The 13,857-nt window shown below is 43.5% G+C and overlaps 1 protein-coding gene across 4 annotated transcripts in view; it reads right to left on the reverse strand.

The window, feature by feature from the left end:
* Positions 1 to 849: 849 nt before the first annotated feature.
* Positions 850 to 13,857, reverse strand: part of LOC137348194 (alpha-2,8-sialyltransferase 8F-like) — a 55,980-nt gene continuing 42,972 nt past the window's right edge. For 3 of the 4 annotated variants that reach the window (XM_068013531.1, XM_068013533.1, XM_068013530.1), the window contains exons 5-8: positions 13,462 to 13,606; positions 10,040 to 10,152; positions 8,295 to 8,387; positions 850 to 5,723 (exon numbers count right to left, since the gene is read on the reverse strand). In XM_068013531.1, coding sequence (XP_067869632.1) covers positions 5,249 to 5,723; positions 8,295 to 8,387; positions 10,040 to 10,152; positions 13,462 to 13,606 — 826 coding nt within the window. In that variant the 3' untranslated portion in view covers positions 850 to 5,248. The remainder of the gene's footprint in view (positions 5,724 to 8,294; positions 8,388 to 10,039; positions 10,153 to 13,461; positions 13,607 to 13,857) is intronic. The other variant, XM_068013532.1, reaches the window with a different exon arrangement.

Genomic DNA, 13,857 nt, shown 5'->3' on the forward strand with positions numbered 1-13,857 from the left:
GGCTATCAGAATGAGCATTCAAATGACAGATGGAATTTAATAGAGAAGTGTGAGGTGATGCATTTCAGCAGAAGGGATAGGGAGAGGCAATGCAGACTAAATAGCACAGTTCTAAAGGGTGTACAGGGACAGAGGGACCTTGGGGTTCAGGTGTATAGATCTTTGAAGGTGACAGGATCTATTGAGAGAGTAATTAGCAAAGTATATGGGATCTTGGGCTTCATAAACACAGGTACTGAGTGCAAAAGCAGGGAAGTTATGCTGAACTTGTGTAAAGCTCTGGTTAGGCCACAACTAGAGTACTGCATCCAGTTCTGTTCACCAGACATTAGGAACAGTGCAAGGGTCCTTGAGAAGGTGCAGAGGAGATTTACCAGAATGGTTCCAGGGATGAGGGATTTTAGCTACAAGGTTAGGTTGGAGCAAAGGAGATTGAGGGTAGATTTATGGAGGTGTACCAGATTATCTCCAGTTTAGATAAGGTAGACAAAGAAAAGCTGTTCCCATTAGCTGATGGTACAAGGACTAGGGAACACAGATTTAAGGTTTTGGCCAAGAAATGCAGGGGGAATAAGAAGAACCAATTAACTCAGCAAGGGGTAATGATCTGGAACTCGCTGCCTACGAGGGTGTAGAAGTGGAGATGATAAATGATTTCAAAAGGAAATTGGATGGGCATTTAATGGAAATAAACTTGCATGTCTATGGGAATAGAGCGGGGGAATGGGATTGATTGGATTGCTCTACAGAGAGCCGGGAGGGACTCAATGGTCGAATGACCTCCTTTTGTGCCTTAATAACTCTATGACTTTATTTACAGGAGCATGGATGTATTTACATATGTATATATAGACGGGTAAAAACACATAGGCACATATGCACACATTGCCACTGGGTCAAAATCCTGGACAGTGCTGGAAATACCTTCACCACATGGACTGCAGCGACTCAAGATGTAGGATCACCTCCACCTTCTAAAGGTAACTGGAGATGAGCAATAAATGCTGGCCTTGCCAGTGACGCTCACATCTCCAGAATGACCATAAAGCAAAAAAAAAACGCAGACACACACACAGCTGGATTTTAATGGCCAATGGTTTTCCAAATCTCTTATATTAACGATTGGCAGGTGTTATAATCAATTAAGTGCCACCTTAAAGAAGCAGCACTACTAAACTGTAACAAAAACCAAATATTTAAAGGAAACGTAAAAAAATCAAATTAAAATTACATTCCTGGGAGTGATGAAGCACACCAGTGGTTTTCTAGCGCAATACCGCACCGAAGACTTATCACCCATCCCTTAACAGAATCAGACCGGACAATTTCACGGCTAGGCCATTTTAAAATCTAGCCGTACAATGTCCCATCTGTTCCAGCCGGGAAGTGGCAGAAAAGCTGTGTGGCCTGGAGGCCGCCTGCCAATAGCAGGCAAGTGGTGTGATCAGCTGCTGGGTGATCCCCCGGGCGCAATCGAAGTATTGTGGGGAGGAGCCGAGATCATGGCTGGGGAGGCCTAAACTTTTTTTTTGGGGTCCTGAAGGAACATTCTTGCTCCCTCCTGGACCCAAAAGTATAGTAAACCAAAATTTGGCCCCAATCTACTTCCTTGCTGGGTTGGCCTGGCACGAAACTCACTGCCACTTCCCGCTTGGGCTGTTGAGTTAAAATTGACATCATCTGAACCCAACATGCATATGTAAATGTAAACCCTGCTGCCTGCAGGTTAAAATATAATCCTGTTGACTCTCCAGAGTGGGCAAATAACTTGACCAATTTGAACTTTCCACTCACTTGGTTTCCTAAAATGGTCCCCCACACAGGCAGACACACACATACTTACAAACACATACAGGCATACATACACAGCCATATACATATAAACACACACACATTTGCAGACATACAGACACACACACACCTACAAACATATGCAGACACAATGATGTAATAAAAACACATACATAAACATACATAATTTTAAGAGGCCACTTTTTAGGAGCTGAAGCTAATTTAACAGCTGCTTACGAGTTGGATTGTTCTCAAAATGAATGAAATTATTGTTGCTGTTCAGAAATAATCTTACTTTCAAAGATTCTTATCGACTCTGCCTCTTTTAAACTACACAAAAGTAAACCACAGTTATCAGTCTAACCCAGTCTGCTATCAGTGTCATACGGAAAACTCTCCGGATGCCCAAGTTTTTTGATCCAAAGCAAATCTCGTGAAATCTGAATATGAGCTGATTCCTTCTCTGCTACCCTAATGTCAGGTGTGCCAGGCTGAAGCAAAAAGCAGATTATCATTCTGTAAACAGAAGAGGGTCAACACTCCCAAAGTCTGGAAATACTCTGGTGTCAAGGATTTCAACATCCAGCAGAATCCTGGTTCGGAGCTGTCTAAATGCACAGTCTATGAGAAACCACGAGTAATGAGGGAGGGGGAATCCCACAAAATTTCAAAACCAGAGGAAAGAACAAAGGCATAAACTGGTTAGTAAAAGGGATTTGTCAACTCATGTGAATTGGCATCAGCCACGCATTGAAATCTCTTTACTCAAGCAGCCCTGCACTAGCCACGGCAATAAATCTGTGCCGCAATAGGTAGTATAGGAACATAGAAACAGGATTCATCCCCTCTGGCCTGATCATGGTCAATTAGATCACGGCTGATCTGTATCTTAACCCCATTTACCCACCTTGGTTATGTCACCGTTAATAACCTTGCCTAAAAAATATCTATCAAATTCAGTTTTGACATTTTCAATTGATCCCAGTCTCAAAAGCATTTTGGGGAAGAGAGTTCTAGATTTCCACTACCCTTTGTGTGAAAAAGTACTTCCTGACAGCACTCCCGAATACCGAGTTCTAATTTTAAAGTTATACCTTCTTGTACTGGACTCTCCCAAGCAGTGATATACTTTTTTCTTCATCCATCCTATCAAATCTTAAGGTCAATTAGTTCACCCCTTATTCTTCTGCACACAAAGGAATACCAGCCTTGTCGATGCAACCTGTCCCTATAATTCAACCCCTTCTGTCCAGGTAACATTCTGGTAAATCTGCACTGCATCCCACCAATTCTTCCTGTTTGAACTATTAACAATATGAGGAATGAACCTTTAATGTATTCATGTGATGTTCCTTTGGTGCTTTCGCAATGGTATCTAAATAAATGGGTTTGAACTTTCGGACATTGGTCACAAAAAAAAGTTAATCGTTTGTCAGCCTCAGCACAGTTGGTATCACTCTTGCCTCTTAATCAAAAGGTTGTGGGTTCAAGTCCCATTGCAGAGACTTGAGCACAAAATCTAGGCTGACACTCCCCATACAGGACTGAGGGAGTACTGCACTGTCAGAAATATGTTAAACCAAGGTCCTGTCTGCCCCCTAAGGCGGACATAAAAGATTCCATGGCACTATTTTGAAGAAAAGCGAAAGAATTCCTGGTGACCTGGCCAATATTTATCCCTCAGCCTTCACCTAAAATCAAATTATCTGTTTATTATCACATTGCTGTTTGTGGGAGCTTGCTGTGCGCAAATTGGCTGCCACGTTTCCTACATTACAGCAGTTACACTTCAAAAGTATTTCATTGGCCATAAGGCGTTTTGGAATGTCCAGAGATGGTGCGCGATGCTATATAAATGCAAGTTCTTGCTTTCTTTACTGCTCTGGTTCAAATCAGTTTACTCAACACAATCCATCAACTGAATGTGGGTCATCTCCTGATTTCTCTGGCTCTGTTTCACACAGGGCAGCACACTAACCAAGACGGAGGGAGATGCACCCTGGATGTGGCATTTTATACAGTAACATGCTTAGCACTGGCATTCTAATGCGGGAATGGGTTTCCAGCAAGAAACCACTCTGGTGACTTCCTCCCCACTGATCAGCAAAGGTAGGAGGCCATGGTGATATTAACCAATAGGCCTGATTTAAAAGCCACTGTTCCTGTTGTTTCAGGAAAGAAGAAGGCACACAGTGTGGCTGCCGTCGAGAAGAGATTGTGTAGTCTTTTCCCGCATGCCAAATTGCAAGTAAGAGGCAGGGGGAGCCGAAAGAGATTGGGGAGTCTGGGAGTCGAGGGGAGGCCACAACGTACCTTGTGGGGTGTGAAGAAGCATTCCTGCTCCTCCTGGCGCCATAAAGGAAAGTCGCACGCTTACATTCGAGGCCCCTTCTCTCTCCACACCAGCTATAGTCCAGCTTCATGCTGTCCTGAAACCCTTGGCTGGTTTCCTACTCAAGCCCCAGTTAAGATGTAATTAGAGACATACTGACGTAGTAAGTTCCTGATTCACATAAATTCATGAGGCCCCACCCACTAACCTCAGCTGCCTGCAGGTTAAAAGTTGGCAGGGTCAATTACAAATGGGTAAGTAGCCAACTTGTTTTTAACTACCCACTTGCTCAGTTTCCACCAGGGGCACAGGGTTAAAATGGACCCCTCAGTGGTCCTGTGGTCTTATGTCAAGTGCCCTCCATACGTTAAGTTGCCAGTCCAGCTGAGAGGCAGAGAGCTGATAATAGGCTGTCTGACTGTTGTCTGTGCTAATGAATGGTGTTCGATCAGTGTAGGAAATCTAATTTAAAACTAAAACTTTAATGAAATAGAGTTTTGATGCTTTCACCTGAGTGTTCTGGAGAGATGAAAAATACTCAAACGTTAGCAGCACCTTCCGATAGAAAAATAACCATCTCAGTTAAACTAGAATTCAAGTCCATAGATTAAAATGTCCTGAATTCCAACCTGAAGGAGGATCTAGCAGAAAGCTTTAGGAGCGTGAGACTGAATGGGTAAAAATAAATGATGAGACAGGACAGTCGTGAGGTGTGGAGAAGATGCAAGATAGACTTGGTTGCTCAGCTGCTTCTTTGGGTTATCCTGCTTCAGGATTTTCCATCCACCTCTAAGTCCTGAGCTGTTTATTGGGCCAGTCTCATTTCCAATGTATGCAGTTAGCTCATGTTTATGATCCTACTTTTTTGATTGATTAGTTGTCAATGACCATGTGATTACCTCTAGCTACAGTCCTATATATAAATGAAATGACCAAATATCCATGCTTTGTCTCCAGACAAAGCAGACCAACAATATTCCACCAACTGAGACAAGTGAACTCAAGCAATGGACAACCAAGGACCTGAAGATCCTATTGATTGGAAGTCAAACCTTCATTGCTCATTTAACCCAGCCATTAACTGCAGTCTAATGTTATTCCTACTTGAATTTACAAGTTGCCCACTTACTTTGGATCTGCCTGGCACTGAGTCATCTGAAGTTTGATCATTCCTTTACCGTGCATTTGTAGGAGATGGTGAAACTCCAATGGCATAGAGTGAGTATCTGGCTTGGGCAGCAGATTGTCAAAGTAGTGATGTGACACGACTTTGCCTTCAACATTTTTCCCAAAGGGCCAGAACCCATAAATCCACACTTCTTCACAAAGTTCTACTGCAACACTTACAACCATTATGCCAGTAGAGAGACGTTTCACGTGAATGCCCTTGGAGAGCCAAAAGTTGGTCAAGTTTTTTAAGTACACGGGGTTGAAAAAGACAACTTTCTGCTTAGCCTGAAAGTCTTGTAGAGTATAAAGAGCCCTGAAACAGAGATCTGTGTTCGCGCTGTAGGAGAAGGCAGGTAAGAGGAGAAGGGCTTCATCGTAGACAGCCAAGTTAGTGAAAAATGATCTCCTCCTGTCTTGGAGTTTTGCATACCTGTCAGAAAAAAACACCCATTGTTATTTCACAGCATCTTCACCAATTCAATTCACCCCTTTTCTCACTATATTCAGGCCATCATTCCCCACTCAAAGTGACAGCATTACCAAGTATTTCGAGACCTCTAGTCACAGTAATCTACAGCTGGCTGAGAGGAAGAATATGAGAGAAGACTAAGAGAACTCTTCCCTTCTTTGCATTCATCAGGAAGACCCAGTTAAAATCAGGACCTCACCATGGGAGAAAATTATAGTCCCAAGCTGTGGTACATGAATTTATCATGGTCTTTTGGTGGTGCACCAACACCACTAACTTTTCAAATATCTTTCTGAAAAAGGCTTCATGCTTTCAGCTTAGCTCCATTACATCCTTCAACTGACAATCATAGTGTGGCCTCATTCCAAGATTTTCTTTCTTCTCACCATACACTAACACCATTCTCTTCTCATGTCCTAGCACTTGCACAACTATCCAGCACTTCACATTCCACAATCTTGACTTTACGTTCACCATCAGCCCACTTTTATTCACCAACAAGAATAGCAATTTGCATTTATATAGCATATTTAACACAGTAAAACGTCCCAAGGAGCTTCAGAAGGAAATAAAAGGACAGGTGACCGAAAGCTTGGTCCATCAGAATCCTTCTCCACCTCTCAGCGTGTGCACCATATGCACGAGCCTGACATATCTTCACTTCACTTTTCAACAGCTACTGGCTAAATCTCACGCACTGTTTCTGCAGGACAAAACAGCAGTAATGCCAAAGAGAGGACCAAGGCTGGTGGAGGAGTGCCCACTCCTCCACAACGGCCACAAAGCCAAGAACATCAGGACAACACAAGGCTGGTGGTTGACACTCAGTAGAGTGTCTACATATTACTTGTAACTATGGCGTCAGTTGTTGGATAGCACTGTCACCCTCGAGTCAGAAGGTCGTAGGTTAGTCCCACTCCAGGAATTTGAGCATAAAATCTAGGCTCGCACTCCAGTGCTGTGTAGAGGGAGTGCTGCACTCAGAGGTTGGATGTTGGATGAGTTATTAAACCGAGACTCTGTTAGCCCATTCAGGTGGATGTAAAGGATCCCGTGGGACTATTTCTAAGATGAGTAGGGAGTTCTCCCCAGTATCCTGGCTGTTTGTGGGAGCTTGCTGTGCATATATTGGCTGCCCTGTTTCCTACATTACAACAGCGACAACACTTCAAAAGGACTTAATTGGCTGTAAAACCCTTTGGAATGTGCTGAGGTTGTGAAAGGCACTATATAAATGCAAGTCTTTCTTTTGATAACCTTCCATATACATCAGAACATATTCAGCAAGCCTCACAACCTCAAGCTGCATTCTGAAAACTGTCACCTGTTGATGTCCAGCCTCTCAGTGTCATACTAACTCTTGTCCCTTTTCTGTTTCCTCTAGGCCCTTCTCAGCATCTAGATCCTGCTGACAATCCTCCAAAGGATGCACCATCACACTCTCCTTCCCTACCATGCACCAGCACAGGCATTGGCACTCCCCATGTTTTAAATAGTAAGGCAGAGGGGTCTGCATGTGGTCAGAGGCCCATCAGAAATGTACAGGGACAGCCCAGAATAGGTTGTCTCCCAGCTCTACCGAGCAGAACAAAAATGAGGACTTCAGGGAAACTGCTTGACTCATACAAGCATTTATACTGGGTGTTGGAGGGGAGTTTCAGCAGTATAGCTGAATATATGGTGATATCCCCTTCCAGCCTGTGTGGTATAAACTCTGCAATCTACCTTATAAAATGCGGGCAACTCCAGCAACATTGCAACTAGACCCTTAATGATGGAGTCAGTATCACCAATCTTTGCATTTTTGGTGGTAGCTCAAATGGCTCCCATGCATGCTCTGGTATCCACCTTGGAGAGACATGTATACAACTGAGAGAGAGAGAGACATGTGTCCACCTTGGTGAGCATGGTGGACCGCATGGATCGGGTTTTTCAAGCAGTCACTCACCTTCTGCAGATCAGTGCACGTGCCCCAACTCCACAGGAGTGGCAGTGGCATGAGGGCACAGTGCGTGTTGCCCTCTCGCCTCTGCCACCACCTCAACCAATACCTGCTGGCTCGTCAACAAGGCCAGACTGTCCTGGCAGCAGCTGAGGTACCGCAGTCCGTTGACGGGTGTTCACAGGCTCAAGCACACCAAGGTCTCCTGTTATGAATATCTTAAGGGTCTGCAAATGAGCCTTCCAGCTGCTTTGCTGAAGGCACTAGGGGAGTACCTCATAGAAGTAATAGAGTTAGGAAACCCCCTTATAAGAAGGGCATTATCGAACACTTGGGCGAGAAGTAAATGGAAGACGGTGATTGTGTGTAGAATTAAATTCATCATCATTATTACATTCTCAAGGATAATTAGGAATGGGCAATAAATGTTGGCCTTGCCAGCAACGCTCACATCCCAAGAATGATCTGAAAAAACCTGAAACATCAAAACATTGTGTTGTCCCAGCTCCACAAACCACCCATTCCCTCTTTCCCCTCAACACAGGATGAAAGTATCTGAAACATGGCAGCTTGTGAAGGTGTCCACTCACCTGTCTTGAATTATGCTTGGATTTGCCGTCACCAAGTTAGTTTTTGTTCCAATGTCTCGAGTGAATTCTCCACCCATGGGAGGGAGGTTACACCTGGAAAACATGAACACTCAGTTCAAGAACTCTCGGAAGCTCTCCTGCCTGGGAGTTTCGTACAGTGACTCTGTAAGATTATATTTACCTCTCCACAAGTCTCCCCTGGATGCACACTAATGCCACCCGAGTCTTTCAGTTCAGGACCACTACAGTGTGTGGATGTGACCCAGGATGAGGCAAAGTTATTGGATGTTGAGTAATCTGCTCACTCCCCAATTGTAAAGCTGTACTTAGTGATTAATTATAATTATAGGTGCTGGCCATTCAACCTCTCAAACCTATTTCACAATTCAATGAGATTATGGCTGTTCTGTATTTTAATTCCATCCATTGGGCTTGCCTCCAAATCCTTTCATTCCTACGGCTATCAAAAACCTCAGATTAAAATTAATTGTTCTAGTGTCTATTTCTTCTTGTGGGATTGAGTTCCATGCCCCTACTACCCATTGCATGAGGAAGTGTTTCCTAACTTCTCTCCAGAATGGCTTGGCTCTGATTTTAAGGTTATGTATCCTTGTGCTAGACTCCCCAATCAATATAAAAAGTTTCTCTCTGTCTACTCAAATCAGTTCCTTTCAAAATCTTAAGAACCTTAATCAAAGCACCCCTTTAACCTTCTATATTCCATGGAATACAAGTCTGGTTTATGTGATCACTCCTCATAATCTAACTCTTGCAGCCCTGGTAACCTTCTGGTGAATCTGCACTGCATTCCCTCCAAGAACAATTTATCCATTTGAAGTGCGGTGCCCAGAACAATGCAGAATAGCTGAGCAAAACTTCATCCAATTAAACCTGATTGGAAAATAATTTTCATTTTCCTTTGCTATTATGTTCCCTCCTCTGCTGAAGGTGTTGGCTTTGGAATTCGTGAGGACTGACCATCCAAGCAAACAATAAAAGACTACTCTTCGTACATAAACCTAGGCAACGAGTGTACAGTGTCAGCCGTGGCTCAGTTAGTAGCGCTCCCACCACTGAGTCAGAAGGTTTTGAGTCCAAGTGCTACTCCAGGACTTGAGCACAAAAATCTAGCCTGACACTCCAATGCAATGCTCAGGGAGTGCGGCACTGTTGGAGGTGCTGTCTTTCAGATGAGATATTAAACAGAGAACCCATCTGCTCTCTCAGGTTATCCTGGTATCCTAGCCAATATATATCCTTCAATCAAAAACAGATTATCGGGTCATTATCACATTGCTGTTTGTGGGAGCTTGCTGTGTGCAAATTGCCTGCCATGTTTCCTACATTACAACAGTGACTATATATCAGAAGTACTTCATTGGCTGTAAAGCACTTAGTGATGACCTGCGGTTGTGAAAGGTGCTATATAAATGCAAGTCTTTCTTTCTCTCTCTCCCATTTTACACAATTGTACAAAAACAAAATTACCTTCCGTAGAGTTTCGCTATTTGAGTTCTTGTGAAAGAATGAGTTTGTTTTGATTTTAATAGAGAATTGTTGTGCACTCAATGGGAGAGTGACATTCCGGTACAGCTGGGATCAGCCGTTTGTTTTGTACGTCTTAGTTTAATTGTCGGTCCTGTTCTCTCCCCTCCCCCAAGATGAATAATCTCCTTTCCGAGTGAATGGACTCATTCAGTAAACAAAGCCTTCAGAAGGCCTTTGTTTGTTTCTGTGAAACTTACCGGAAAACAAAATCAGCCTGATCAATTTCAGCCCCGCAACTGCTGTTGGCTAAAATTCCGCCATTGCCAATGACTGCACATCGCCTGTACTGCCGGCCGCTGAAGAATGAATTCTGCAAACCAAGGACAAGCTATCAAAGTAGAGAAAAGTATCCCAGTGCCTCCTGTTACAACAACAACTTGCACTTATATTGCATCTTTATTGTAGTAAGACATTCTGTGGCACTTCACAGGAGCGTTAACACCGAGCCACATAAGGAGATATTAGGACAGATGATCAAAAGCTTGGCCAGGTAGGTTTTAAAGACTGTCTTAAATGAAGAGAGAGAGATGGAGAAGTTTAGGGAGGGAATTCACAGAATCACAGAATTGTTACAGTGCAGAAGGAGGCCATTCGGCCCATCGTGTCTGCACAGGCTCTCCGAAAGAGCAATTCACTCAGTTCCATTCCCCCGCTTTCTCTCTGTAACCCTGCACATTCTTCCTTCTCATATAACAGTCTAATTCCCTTTTGAATGCTTAATTGAACCTGCCTCCACCACACTCTCAGCACATTCCAGACCTTAACCATTCTCTGCATAAAAAAGTTTTTCCTTATGTCACTTTTGCTTCTCTTACCAAATACTTTAAATCTGTGCCCTCTCGTTCTCAATCCTTTCACCAGTGGGAACAGTTTGACTCTATCTGCTCTGTCCAGACCCCTCATGATTTTGAATACCTCCATCAAATCACCTCTCAGCCTTCTCTTCTCCAAGGAAAACAGTCCTAACTTCTCCAATCTATCGTCATAACTGAAGTTCCTCATCCCTGGAACCATTCTCGTGAATCTTTTCTGTACTCTCTCCAATGCCCTCACGTCTTTCCTAAAGTGTGGTGCCCAGAACTAGACGCAATACTCCAGCTGAGGCCGAACTAGTGTCTTATACAAGTTTAACATAACTTCCTTGCTCTTGTACTCTATGCCCCTATTAAAGCCCAGGATACTCATTGCTTTATTAACTGCTCTCTCAACCTGTCCTGCCACCTTCAATGACTTATGCACAGATACACCCAGGTCCCTCTGCTCCTGCAACCCCTTCAGAATTGTACCCTTTATTTTATATTGTCTCTCCAAGTTCTTCCTACCAAAATGAATCACTTTATATTTCACTGCATTGAACTTCATCTACCACCTGTCTGCCCATTCCACCAAGTTGTCTATGTCCGTTTGAAGTTTACACTATCCTCCTCAAAGTTCACAATGCTTCCAAGTTTTGTATCATCTGCAAACTTTGAAATTATGCCCTGTACACCAAGGTCTAGGTCTTTAATATATATCAGTAAAAAAGGTAAAAAAGGCAAATGGCATGTTAGCCTTCATAGCGAGAGGATTCGAGTACAGGAGCAGGGATGTCTTGCTGCATCTATACAGGGCCTTGGTAAGGCCACATGTGGAATATTGTGTGCAGTTTTGGTCCCCTTATCTGAGGAAGGATCTTCTTGCTAAAGTGGGAGTGCAGCGAAGTTTTACCAGACTGATCCCTGGGATATTGGGACTGACATATGAGGAGAGATTGAGACGGTTAGGATTATATTCGCTGGAGTTCAAAAGAGTGAGGGAGGGATCTCATAGAAACCTATAAAATTCGAACAGGACTTGACAAGGTAGATGCAGGAAGGATGTTCCCGATGGTGGGGGAGTCCAGAACCAGCGGTCATAGTCTAATGATATGGGGTAAACCTTTCAGGACTGAGAAATTTCTTCTCCCAGAGAGTGGTGGACCTGTGGAATTTGCTACCACCGAAAGCAGTTGAGGTCAAGACATTGTATGTTTTCAAGAAGGAGTTAGATATAGCTCTTGGGTTTAAAGGGATCAAAGGATATGGGGCGAAAGTGGGAACAGGTTACTGAGTTGGATGATCAGCCTTGATCATAATGAATGGCAGAGCAGGCTCAAAGGGCTGAATGGCCTACTCCTGTTCCTAGTTTCTATGTTTCTATCAGGAAAAGCAAGGATCCCAACACTAACCCCTGAGGAACTCCACTACAAACTTCCTCCAGCCGAAAACCATCCATTAACCACTACTGTTTGTTTCCTGTCACTCAGCCAATTCCATATTCATGTTGCTACCGTCCCTTTTATTCCATGAGTTATAAGTTTACTCACAATTCTGTTGTGTGGCACTGTATCAAATGCCTTTTGAAAGTCCATGTGCACCACATCAACAGCATTGCCCTCATCAACCCTCTCTGTTACCTCCTCAAAAAACTCCAGCAAGTTGGTTAAACATGATTTTCCCTTAAGAAATCCACGTTGGCTTTCCTTAATTAACCCGCATTTGTCCATGTGACTATTAATTTTGTCCTGAATTATTTTTTCGAGACATTTCCCCACCACCGAACTGGCCTGCAGCTTATCTTTACACCCTTTTTTGAAGATGGGTGTAATGTTTGCAATTCTCCAGTCCTCTGGCACCATCCCCGAGTCTAAGGACTAAAAATTATGGACAGTGCCTCTGCCATTTCCACCCTCTCTTCCCTGAGTATCCTTGGATACATTTCATCCAGTCCTGGTGCTTTATCCACTTTAAGTACAGACAGCCTATCTAATACATCCTCTTTAAACCTCTCTAGTGTCTGAATTCCCTCCTCTTTCACCATTGCCTGGGTTGCATCTTCTTCCTTGGTAAAGACAGATGCAAAGTGTTCATTTAATACCTCAGTTATGCCCTCGGCCTCCATGTAAATCCCTTTGTTGGTCCCTAATCAGCTCAACACCTTTTACTATATATATGTCTTTGGGATTTCCTTTAATGCTAGCTTCCAGTCTCTTTTCATGCTCTCTCTTTGCTTTTTCACTTCCCCTCTGGAGGGTGGAAAATTGGAGGCCAGCCAGGAGTCTAGAGGTAACAATGACAAAGATGAGGGTTTCAATGTTACCAATGTAAACATAAAACAGACTAGGGAAGGAACTCAGCCTAATGCACAAAACCGTGTTGGGGGTAATTTTGCCCCAAAAAAGATGTAAAGCTAAATATATCTTGCTATCCCAGCCAGCCCTTCCCCAGCTAATAAATTTGGTCAAAGCCAATTTGAACCCAGCCTCTTGAAGCTGTGGGAAATTGGCCCATTGAGAGTGAGCCAATTGGCTCCTCTTTCCTTCCTTGTGTGGAAGCATCCCACTGAGGACATGTCAGCTCCCTTTGGAGTGTGCACTCGATATGCTGAGACAACACATTACTGGATAAGGTCAGTTTCAACGACCGCCAAACTAACATAACTGGCCCAGCAAGAACGCAATCTCGGATTCTTGCCACAAAACAAGCAGCCACGATGAGAGAAACATGGGTAAGGTTTTCAGCATTGCAATGCAACATTTTGTAGGGCAAAAACTTAAGCCAATTGCTGAATGTCAGTGTCCAGTCTAAAGCAGAGCACTTACCTTGGGAAAAATACTAAAAATCTGAGGAGTGATTTTTATTTTCTTCTTGGATTCTGCATCGTAAATTAATTCGGTCCCCACTGGCATGTTTTTCTGCGTGACCAGGCAGTTGTAAGCAGCATGGCAGCATCTCTTCAGCTCTGACCTGAAAGGCAGGCAGTTATCAACTATTCAACCAATATTAATTGCACTAATGATGTGAGATCTGCCTGCGGTCAAATTTGTGCAGTGGAGTTGGAGGGCGGTTTTCAGTCAGAACAAACAATCCCATTAATTTTCCGTCTAATTTTCCCATTCTAACTTTGGTCTTGGTCTCCAACGCTGTTCTAAACAAGATCTTTATGAGCACAAATAACACCACCTCATCTTTCAATGGGACACTTCAGCCTTCCAGAC

This window comes from Heterodontus francisci, chromosome 33 (genome assembly GCF_036365525.1).
Source record: "Heterodontus francisci isolate sHetFra1 chromosome 33, sHetFra1.hap1, whole genome shotgun sequence".
In the NCBI taxonomy this organism is placed as follows: Eukaryota; Metazoa; Chordata; class Chondrichthyes; order Heterodontiformes; family Heterodontidae; genus Heterodontus; species Heterodontus francisci.